At 55.2% G+C, this 11,420-nt stretch overlaps 3 protein-coding genes across 3 annotated transcripts; 1 reads left to right on the top strand and 2 right to left on the bottom strand.

Moving 5' to 3' along the window:
* Window positions 1-869: 869 nt before the first annotated feature.
* Window positions 870-3,158, bottom strand: SLS55_006397 (uncharacterized protein; the record flags this gene model as incomplete). Its single annotated transcript, XM_066777827.1, has 3 exons — window positions 870-2,746; window positions 2,804-2,913; window positions 2,971-3,158. 3 exons carry the CDS (start codon window positions 3,156-3,158, stop codon window positions 870-872), a joined length of 2,175 nt encoding a protein of 724 aa, XP_066631922.1.
* Window positions 3,159-3,808: 650 nt separating this feature from the next.
* On the top strand, window positions 3,809-5,223 carry SLS55_006398 (uncharacterized protein; the record flags this gene model as incomplete). Its single annotated transcript, XM_066777828.1, has 3 exons — window positions 3,809-4,005; window positions 4,106-4,241; window positions 5,008-5,223. The coding sequence occupies 3 exons, from the start codon at window positions 3,809-3,811 to the stop codon at window positions 5,221-5,223; spliced, it is 549 nt and encodes a 182-aa protein (XP_066631923.1).
* Window positions 5,224-10,116: 4,893 nt separating this feature from the next.
* Window positions 10,117-11,193, bottom strand: SLS55_006399 (uncharacterized protein; the record flags this gene model as incomplete). Its single annotated transcript, XM_066777829.1, has 3 exons — window positions 10,117-10,701; window positions 10,754-11,032; window positions 11,089-11,193. 3 exons carry the CDS (start codon window positions 11,191-11,193, stop codon window positions 10,117-10,119), a joined length of 969 nt encoding a protein of 322 aa, XP_066631924.1.
* Between the last annotated feature and the right edge of the window lie 227 nt (window positions 11,194-11,420).

The following is an 11,420-nucleotide window of genomic DNA, read 5'->3' on the forward strand; positions in this document are numbered from 1 at the left end:
TAAGTGTAAAGCCTGGTCTATCCGCGGTGATGCCGTAGTATTTACGTTCGTCGATTAGGGGCTCTCCATAGACGTTCAGCTTAAACATGCCCTCCGATGATCCGTATTCTCATACTCTAATTAAGGGAGAATGGCCGCGAGATGGAGAACAACCCTAATCACATCCGCCCAAGCACTTGCATGATTTGAACAAAGTCTTACGAGTTACATACTTCACGACATCTGATACGGCGCCATTCAATTCGCACGGTTTTAAACACCTTTCTGAGGGTTTTTCTTTTCTTTCAGCTAGTTCACAGTGATCCGGCGTCAAAGGGATCTGAAATTGCCACCTTCAAATAAAAATTATTGCTTAAAGTCCCCACGAGTTCCTTATTTGATTGAAAAGTGACGATAAAAGGAGAGATTGAGCCCAAACGCTGAAGACACATTCTAAGCCAAGCCGGTTCAAAGATAGCCAATTACAGGCCGCCTCTCTTCTGTATTTTCTTAGATCGGCCGCAGCTCTCTTTCTCTCTCTCTCTCTCTCTCTCTCTGCCTTCGCGATCATGGCTTTGAGTACTCACGAGGCCGACACAAAACTCAAGCGGTGCCACAGACCCCCCCACATACTAAATCCAGAAGACACAAAACTGCAAAGGTTGATGATGAACAAGAGTTCAGTATACAAGTATCAATTCATACAGCCATGCAAAGCATTCCCTACGTCTACTTTTACACCCCACCCAAAAACGCCTGCTTATCACACCCACCAAACTGGTAGAAAGCCCATTGACTACTTCATCATCCAGATGCCCCCCCCAAAAAAAAAAAAGACAACCACCAACAACGACAGAATGCCGTCCACTGATGTCAATATCGACACTCCATCACAACTCCACAAACTCCGACTTCAAAAACTCGTCTTCCCTCAAACTCTTGAGATACCCCACCACCTTCTTCACCAGGGCCTCCTTCCCGAAGCCAAAGTACTCGTACGCGTGCTTGCCGGGCAAGCTCTTGCCGAAGCCCTTCATGCAGACGGCCGCGTCGGCGTACCGCTCCCAGCCGTTGGCGGCGTACGGCTCGATGACGACGGCGGGGACGCCCCTGTGGCGCTGCAGCGTGTCGCGCCTGTACTGCGCGCTCTGGCGCTCGAAGAGGCGCTGGCACGGGAAGGACACGACGCGGGCCTTGATGCCGCCGGACGACTCGTCCTTGAGGGCGGCCGCTACGTCGAGGGCGAAGCTCAGCTCGGCGCCGACGCCGATGAGCGTGACGTCGGCGTCCGCGACTTCCTCGAGCACGTACGCGCCCTTGGCGACGCCGTCGCGGCGCGTCTGCGCGAGCTGCGGGATGGCGTGGCGCGAGGTCGAGATGATGGACGACGAGTGCTTGGCCTCGATGGCGACGATCCACGCGCCCGCCGCCTCCTCGCTGTCGCCGGGGCGAATGTAGAGCAGGTTGGGCATGGCGCGGTACAAGGCGGGCAGCTCGATGGGCTGGTGCGTCGGCCCGTCCTCGCCCATGCCGATCGAGTCGTGCGTGGCGGCGTGGATGACCTGCAGGTGCTGCAGCGCGCCCATGCGCACGGCGGGCGCGGCGTAGAGGTAGAACATGAAGAAGGAGCTGGTGACGGGGATGATGGTGTTGGGCGCGTACGCGGCGAGGCCGTTGGAGATGGCGCACATGGCGTGCTCGCGCACGCCGTAGTGGATGTAGCGGCCCGCGTAGGTGCCGTTGATACCGCAGGCCGTCTTGCGCTCCGGGTGCTGGAAGTCCTCCTTGCCCTTCCAGATCATGTTGACCGAGGGGGAGAGGTCGGCGGTACCGACCATGAAGTTCTTGATGCTCTGGGCAATGGGGTTGAACACCAGTCCGGATGATGCGCGCGAGGCAGTAGGCTTGTCTGGGAACTGGGCCGGGATCAGGTCCTTCCAGTTGGCGGGCAGCTCGCCCTTTACCCGTGCTTTGAACTCGTTGGCCAGCTCGGGGTGCGCCTCGCTGTACTTGGCCACCTGCTCATTCCACTCCTGGACGTACTTCTCACCGCGGCTAGGGCACTCGGCGAAGAAGTCACGGACGGTGTCGGTTATGACAAAGTGTTCCTCCGGGTTGAAGCCATAGACCTTTTTCATGTTTGCAACATCATCCTTGCCAAAAGCGGCACCATGGGCAACAGCGTTACCGGCGACGGCACTGCCGACACCAATGATGGTCCGTACGTTGATAAAGGTAGGCTTGTCAGTAGACTTCTTCGATTGCTCGAGCGCCTGGACGATCCCCTCAATGTCGAAGCAACCATCCTCGATGTCGATAACATCCCAGCCGCACGCGCGCATCTTAGCGTTGACATCCTCGCTGTTAGTCAGGTCCACAGAGCCGTCGCAGGTGATCTGATTGTTGTCGTAGATGACGGTCAGGTTGTTCAGCTTCAAGTGGCCAGCCAGCGAGATGGCCTCGAGGCCAACGCCCTCCTGCAAACACGCATCGCCAATCATGCACCAGGTGTGGTTCGAGACAACGTCATGGCCGGGTCTGTTGTAGGTGGCGGCAAGGTTCTTGGTGGCCATGGCCAAGCCGACGGCGTTGGCAACTCCCTGACCGAGGGGGCCGGTGGTAACCTCGATTCCCTCGTGCTCGATCTCGGGGTGGCCGGGGCAAAGCATGTCTTCGCGGTTGGAGTGGTAGGATTTGAGCTGGTCGAAGGTCATGGCCTTGTATCCAACCAGGTGGTTGAACGTGTACTGGAAAAGGCACGTGTGCCCTATAGAAAGTCAGAATCAATGCCCACAGGCTAAGAATGGCGTATTGGAAAACACACCGTTGGAGAGGACGAAGCGATCGCGGTTGAAGAAGTCCGGGGAGTGCGGAGCGTAGCGCATCACGTACTTCCACAGGGAGATGCCGATGGCAGCCATGCCAATTGCTCCTCTGCGCAAAATGGTCAGCCGTCAGATGGCCGCGTTGATCTCGGCGAGGGCTGCTCACCCCGGGTGGCCACCACCGAACTGTTGGCAAAGATCCGCAATCAACAGGCGGAAGACCTTCAAAACATGATCGTGCTCTGGCGACAGCTTTGCGACCGACTTTGCCTCCAGCTTTGCCTCCTTGATGACGCCGTCGACGACATTCTTGCCGTAGTCGGTGCTGCCGTTGACGCCGTTGGTAACCGCCATCGCTGCCGAGGGTATCTTCTGAACAGACGGAGAAAAGAGAGGGGAAAGAAGAGAAACGAAGCTGCTGAGACGGCGATGGAGCAGGGGAACAGTGACTTCAAGGGAATCCTGCTGAAATATAGCCGTTGACTCTGCGGGGCTCAAGTGTAAGGCGTTGGTTATTTCCTCTCTCGAGGCGTCTGGCGCGCGCATTTCCCTGGGCTGGTTGCACACTGCAACCGCCTGCGCTGCAAAGAGAAGGCAGACGGCGGCGCTCATGCTGTATTGGGGCATGGCAGGTGCGCCGGACGCGCGCCGGACTGCCTCGCTGGGCAAGCCGGGCGGGTGCTTAGACTTGCCCCTTTCGTCTACCCCACATTCCACCCGCTTCAGTGCCGTGGGGCAGCGGGTGTGTAGAGGCACCAACCGGGCAAGCCGTGCCATTCTTGCTGCAAGCCGGTCCAATTCCACCGCAGAGCTGCAGCAGCAGCCCAAGGCCCAGCCTGGATGTCGGATAACAAAACTCATCATGGAGACTTCCGCCCCGACCTTCTTTCCCCCTTTCCCCATTTTCTCTTCTCTCTAGCCATCCTCGTCACTTTCTTGTTCGGTGTGCATATTGTCCATCTCCCCCTGCTCCCATCGGCAGCCGCCTTTCACCACCAACCATCATGGCTCCCTCCGTACTCCTGGACAATGCCGACGACACGCACCCCGATGCCAAACCAAGCGTGTCCGATCTCCAGAAATACGGCAACCCATCGCTAAAGGTCACCGCCGACCACCGCATAAAGATGGAGGAAGTCCCGATCCCCGAGCCGGGGCCCGGCGAAGTCCTCATCCACATCCAAGCAACAGGAGTCTGCGGGTGAGTAGTTAGCCATCACCCATCCACAATCCCTTCTCTCCACACCAAGTGAAAAAAAGAAGAACAAGACACACTGATAACAAGCCCCCCCACCCACCAGCTCCGACATCCACTTCTGGAAGCGCGGCCGCATCGGCACCCTGACCATCGACGGCGACTGCGTCCTCGGCCACGAGGCCGCCGGCACCGTCGTGCGCGCGCACCCGACCGTGACCACGCTCCGGCCGGGCGACCGCGTCGCCCTCGAGCCGGGCGTGCCGTGCGCGACCTGCTTCCTCTGCCGCTCGGGCCGCTACAACCTGTGCTCGGCCGTCGCCTTCGCCGGCGTCTACCCGCACGACGGCACGCTGCGCCGCTTCGCCGCCCACCCCGCGCGCTGGTGCCACCGCATCCCGACCGCGCTGTCCTTCGGCGAGGCGGCGCTGCTCGAGCCCCTCTCGGTCGTGCTGCACGGCGTGCGCACCGCGCCGCTGGCCCTCGGCCGCCCCGCGCTCGTGTGCGGCGCCGGGCCCATCGGCCTGCTGGCCCTGGCCGCCGCGCGCGCGAGCGGCGCCAACCCGCTCGTCGTGACGGACCTGGAGCCGCGGCGGCTGGAGTTTGCGACGAAGTACGTGCCCGGCTGTCGGGCGTATCGGGTGGATCCGGGGCTGGGGCCGCAGGGGAATGCGGAGCGCGTGCGGCGGTTGTTCCTCGAGGAGGGCAGGGAGGCCGAGGGGCTGAGCGAGGAGGAGCGCGAGTATCTGGCGCCGGATACGGTGCTGGAGTGCACGGGGGTGGAGAGCAGTGTGTGTACGGCGGCGTTCGCGGCGCGGAGGGGCGGCACCGTTTGTGTTATTGGTGTGGGCAAGGATGTTATGAATAACCTGCCTTTCATGCATATGAGCTTGGCTGAGGTGAGTCGTGGGCCCGTTGTGACGGGGAGCAGGAGAAAAAGAGCAATGATGAGGCCTGCTCCTCCCTCCCGGAATTTTTTTTTTTTTTTGCTGACGCGTAAAACGATAGATCAACCTCAAATTCATCAATCGCTACCGCGATACCTGGCCCGCAGGCATTTCAGCCCTCAGCGGTGGTGTCATCGACGTCAAACCGCTTATTTCGCACGTCTTCACCCTCGAGCAGGCCAAAGAGGCCCTCGAGCTGTGCTCCGACCTCTCCCACGGTAGCATCAAGGTGCAGGTTGTCGATGACACCGAGGTGTCGCTGCCAACACATGCGTAAGTCTAAATCTTGAAATCGAAATTCAAAAGTGAAGATGGCCCCATGACTGAGAAGAATGGAATGTAGTGGAGAGGAAGCAGGCTCGGCCGATGACAGTGCGAGACTGAATAAGCTCCCTGCACGACTGTGAATCTTCCAACGATGTTGGACGCGAAACATGAGAAACATACGTGGCGTACGGTGCGGGGATAGAAATTTTGCAGCGTATCTTGTGATTGTTGTGTGCATATGCGTTAGCGCGTCTGGCATGGAAAATGGTAGAGCGGGAAATAAAGCAATTGGAAACTCCTTTTATCTTTCACGACTGGCCCGCGCAAATAAAAGTTGCCAAGAATCTATTCAGTAAGAGCCCCTACATCTGTTAGAATGAGGAAGAGAAGGTTGCGGGTCGGCACATCAAAGCCACTGGAAAATCAGGAAACAAAAGAAGAAATGATTCACCTTACCAACTATGTCCGAACCTCCCATCTGAAAACATGATAACTTTTTCAGTCCTCCAAGGCTTCTCACACGCTTTCTCTTTCTTTCCGCTCTGACCATTTCGGTCCCATCAGTACAATATGTCCGTGAATACCCCCAACGATATATCTCTTCTTTTCACACATATCATAATTGATCAAGCCCAGTCGACGAGGAGCCAAACGGATACACCGAATCAAACGTGTAACCCATCTCGAAAGCGGAGAACGATGGGTCAAACTGGAATGCGAGCCATTGGCTCCAGTCCGCCGGTGCGCCGCCCAACATTTCCGCATCCATCGCCGCTGTCGGATCTCCAAACCCTCCAGCACTGCTTGCCCCACCTGCTGCGCTGTCATACGCGAAAGATGAGGTCGCCGCGGCATTGGAATTCTCCGCTGACGAGGATGATACAATTGCTGGAGCCATGGAAGGGGTAACAGCGGCGTTTGCACAAGATGATGCTGCCGTTTGACCAACGATAGTTTCTGTAGGAGCGGCGGAGGTGGTATTGTTGCCGAGGGCAGGCGAAAGGATAGGCGGATAGTTGGAGCGGGTAGTGCTGGACGAGTCTTGCTGTTGCTGTCTTCCTTGACTTGTGGATTCGCCGCACACTTTGGCGCGAACCGGTCGTGCGTTTTCGACTTTCGCGACCAGGGTGCGCAGAGTGTCGGCGTAGATGGGACCGAGGTCGAGGTCGTCTATTGCCGAGATGTCGATGATGTGGACGACCTCTTTCAGCAGAGGTATCAAATCTTGTCTTGGTTCTATATTGAGGCCGGCAATCTTCAAGCCGAAAATGACAAGGGAGATGACGCTTCCCCTTACTTGCTCTGTTGTGTTTCTGAACGCATCCACCTGGTGTAACTCGATTACTTTTTCCATTCCTTGACGGCAGGCAGTAGCAATCTTTATAGCGTCAGTCCATCATATAGAAGAAGCCGATAGAAGAGTCACGAAGTCTGGCTCACCACTTTGATCAACTCCAGGTCCCGCGCAGTCTCTGGTAGCCGCATCACTTCTACCATGTTCTGTTCATCAAATACTTTGATACGGCCAGATTCACCGTTTGGATATGAGAGCGAGATTGATCTCTCCATAATTGCTTGTATAGCAATGAGATGGATGTAAGAGCGAGCAGCGTGGCACATGATTTCGGCCTGAGCTGTTAAGGCTGAAAGAATAGCTGATGCATGTCAGTATATCTCACAATATAAGGTCAGATATATGAAACTCACAGGGGTTAGACATGGCTCTTGCATTGTCGAACCAGCTCTTGAGCAAGGTGTCATAATGCATAACAGCACTAAGATATTTCTTCGACGTGATCATAGCCTTGGTCTGTGCCGGGCTTTGATACAAGCTGGTTGTCGCCAAATGCACGAGTTGTGCACATTCAATGCCACAGTCCAGACATCTGTGGATGAACTTGCGTTTTTCATCCAGTTCAATTACTGTGTTCGGTGGCTGTACGTCGAAGGATAGGCCGAAAGGTTGTTGCATCGTAGCAGCCTTGCCAAGCCGAAAATGTGCCTCAACACAGTTGAGAAGGAGGTGTTTCTTTAGTCGCAGCTTGCGTTCTTCCTTTGTGGTGTTAATTCGGTTGGGTGTGGTGTCCGGTTCCCACAACCCGATTTCGTGAGCAAGTGTTGAAGCGAGCCCGATGAGCATCCTGCAACAATAATCAGTCGTGTACGCCTGGGAACAGATGGAGATATACGCCTACCAAATCATTCGATTTGATTGCCTGCTTAGTCTTGTGATCACATGCGCATGTATGCCTTTGATCTATTAGCTTACAGGCTTTGGGGTGTTTGATATTTGCCTACCTTGAACACTTTTCTCGAAGAAATATTTGCCATGCGACTCGGTATCAAAGTCTGTCGGTGGTGCTTGCTCGCTGGATTCAACCAGCATATGCAAAGCTCTAGGGTGCTATTTGAAGGTAAGCTCGAATGCAGTTCCACTTTGAAGTATACCATCTTACCCAACAGACGAAGATCAAAAGGCTCTCGATGAAGCCGATGATCCTTCCAATGCCCATCTCCTCTTCTCCAATGCCCCAAATAATCCGCTGAGTGCATGATTGGACATGTCGAAGCAGACTGTTGTGGAGCAGATTCCCTCGTGTTAGGGCAGCATGTCCTGGCAGTCGAGTATATCTGGCTGCGGTAGCAATGATGGTGCATGCCAACGTTGGTTCTTCTCTGAGCAATTCCATGTGATTGTCCGGATCATGATAATAGTCGGAAAGAATCGGACTCATGGGATTCATGTGTTCGAAGAAACTGCCGTCTTCTCAATGTGGAACTTTACAGGTGATCTGGGCGTGACTCACTAGTTGATGAGGAATAGTGCTTCGTTCGGGCTGATGACCTTGTCCTTGCACATTCGGAAATGCATCCACGTCGAGAAGGTTTGATTATCACCCCGAGGATTGTCGTCTGGACGCTCCGGGAATTCACTTGGTCGAAATCTTCGACGCTCGACGAAGTTTTCCATGTCGCTACAAAATATGTCGCCGTCACCAGGCACATTGTTCCTCGAAGTCGTGCCACACTGTCGCTCCGCCGAGTGCGGATCCGTTAATCTTGCAGTCTGGGAAAGCAACCTCATGGCTTCGGTTGGATTTCTGATCGTTGCACTCATTAGGTGATCACGGATGTTTCCTTCGTCCCGATTAGAGACCTGTGACGTCACGCCATCCTGATTGGTACTCTCGTTGTTGCTGGACATCTGAGAGAAAGGTTGAGGAAAGGCACTGTTACGAGCAGAGAATGGCACTCCAGCTGCGGTCCAGGCACGCTCGGTATTTTCGCGTGTGGTAGAGGACACACTCGGGAGGCTGGAAGGAGCCGCATTGTTGGGTCCTATCGTCATGCATCAGAATATGCCCATATACATCAATCCACACGTGCTCAAATTGCGTACCACTGGATTCCCCAGCAGGACTCGTGCTGCTGCTTGCATTGTTGCCTCGTGAGCTGAAGCGGCTCGGGCCGAACACGCATTCTTTCCTGGCCCGACGGCAGCGCGTGCACGGCGGTTGTGGGTTGTCAGGCGAGCCCAGGTCACAGCGTCCCTTTTGCTTCTTGCAAGCCTCACAGGCCTGGTAATTCCTGCGGTAACCGCGCCGCCGAGGCTGTGTGCGCTCAGCCATGGCTCAGAAAGGGCCAAATGTCCGTCGCGATGGGGGAAAACGGAAAAGGGTGCTTGAGGAGGGAACGCCGGAAACCGGCGGAAAGAGCGCGCGGCTGGTCGATTTTCCGGCAGCCCTCTTGCCGCTTTTGGTTGGCGTCCGCTTATGACCGGTTAACTCCGGAAGAGAGGTGATTGGGAGCTCGCAAAGTATCATCAACAGTGCGGCCGGCAGCGTTCCCAAATACTATGAAAGGGTGAACGTCAAGGGTGGCTTAGCCCAAAGAATTGTATTTGGTTGCTATGTTCGGTTCTAACGGCGGGGCCTGAGATCCGGACGGCCTCTAGTGTGGTCCCCGAGATCCAACGCGGGTCGGTGTCGGAGCGTTGATACTCTCCGATGATGGCTTGGGTTACCTAGTCGAATTTTTTTTTAGAACAACTAAACTATGTTTCGCTCATGGGACTAGGGGTATGGTGTTCCGCTTAGCGAGGAGAAAGATTCGATATACCATCACTGACTGTCCTTCCTCTTTTCACAAGCCCGTTGCATTCATTGCTCGAACTTGCCAACTTATAGAGAGCCATAGACGAGACGAATGACTGAAAGGGGACTATATCGCCAAATATAATCAAGTGCCATGTTCAAAGCAAGGTGGCCGAGAGGACCGAATTCAAGTATCCATTTGCCCAACGGAGCGACCTGACCGTAACATTTCTTGTCAGCGGCTGCTAATCGCGTTACCGCTGTAGTAAATGCATGTACGGAAGTTACAGACCCTGTCTCGGCCGATACCAGCGCAAGTTATTGGTTACTGATAAGGGATCTACGGGCGCCGGACGGAACGCCATCCCGAGCGGCGAGACGCAAGGGCCACAGTCAAAGGAGCTTTTTCGGGTACCTTGCATGATCCTCTGCAGTGGATTAAATGTCTCTAGGACATGGGAATGACCAGTATATATTCGGATGAACTCTTTAAGAGCAACATGCTCGCACACGTGTATAATCATCTCTCGCATCTGAAACCCGAGGTCAGTGAAATCGATTCGATGGACAGGTGCCAGGCATTCAAATTTCAGGTCCCAGAGATACATTCCGTTGCGAAAATTGGGAGATTTGCGCAACGAGCTTGGCCAAGCATGTATAGTCACAATGTTCATTGCGAATTGACCAAAAAAAGAAAACAAAAAACTGCCCGAAAAAAGGTCATGTTGGGAAAAGTATATCATTGCTGGTATAACCTTCCATCTATCATTAAGTCGTGAATTCTACTTTCTTTTTCTTTCGCACACTTCTTAAGCGAAGATCCTGAGGGGCTTGTCAAGGTAGTAGCCAGGGTCGTTGAACCTCAGATTCTTGTTGATGGAAGAGATGCTCTCAATCTCCTCCTTGGCCAAGTCGAAACCGTTGACCTCAAGGTTCTGCTTGAGGCGGTCCTTGCTGTTGGACTTGGGAATGATAGCAACACCACGCTGGGTGGACCAGCGGAGCAGCACCTGGGCGGGGGTGACGTTGTGCTTGGAGGCGATGCTCTTGATGACGTCGTGGTCGAAGAGAAGAGGAGCGTCCTCAGCACGCTGCATCTTCAGCTCCAGGAAGCTCTGGGGACCGAAGCTGGAGTAGGCGGTGACGGCGATCTTGTTCTCCTGGGCGAGCGCGATGAGCTCAGGCTGGACCAGGTAGGGGTGGTGCTCGATCTGCAGCGCCGAGAGAGGGTGGCGGTTGTAGGTCAGGAGGTCCATGATGAGCTGCGCGGAGAAGTTGCTGACGCCGATGCTCTTAGCGACGCCCTCGTCGACGATCTGCTCGAGAGCCTCCCAAGTCTCGCGGGCGGGCACCTTGTCGAGCTCAATGGCGCCGGCCTCATCCATCCACCAGCCCTGAAGTCGTCAGCGGTGCGCTCCGAGGCTCAAGCGACGCACTTCTACTTACGGGGTATTGACGCTTCTCCGGCTCGATGTACTTGAGCGGGACGGGGAAGTGAATGAGGAACAGGTCGATGTAGCCCAGGCCCCAAACCTCGTTCTGCTTGCGCATCATGTCGATGGCAATGTCCTTGCGGTGGTAGTTGTTCCAGAGCTTGGTGGTGACGAAGATATCCTCGCGCTTGACCAGGCCGTCGTTGATGGCCCTCTTGATGCCCTCACCGGCCTCCTTCTCATTTTGGTAGTCGTAGGCGCCGTCGAACAGCCTGTAGCCGGTCTTGATGGCCTGTTCAAAGTAGGTGAGCAGATGCGTTTCCAATGCGACGTGGATGGAAAGCGTACGTTGTAGACAGTGTCGGCGCATGTCTCCTTGGGAACCTTCCACAGGCCGAAGCCGACCAGCGGCATCTGCTTACCAGAGGCCAAAGTGATGGTTTCCTGACCCATTGTGACTGAATTGAGAGGTGAGATTGTGTGAATTGGAGAGGAAGGAAGATGCGGAGCTGCTGGACGAGCGCGGGGGAAATTTTGTTGTTAAGAAACGGAGCCGTCAGGTGTCACGCCGTAGCCTAGCAGACATCAACCCACCATTCTTCACGCATAGCTCCGGTCAACAGAGCCTTCTGGAATGGCCCCGCCACGGCGCATTCAGGCAAAATGGAAAGCCTACCCAC

The sequence above is a fragment of the Diplodia seriata genome (genome assembly GCF_021436955.1).
Source record: "Diplodia seriata strain FDS-637 chromosome Unknown scaffold_6, whole genome shotgun sequence".
Taxonomy (NCBI): domain Eukaryota; kingdom Fungi; phylum Ascomycota; class Dothideomycetes; order Botryosphaeriales; family Botryosphaeriaceae; genus Diplodia; species Diplodia seriata.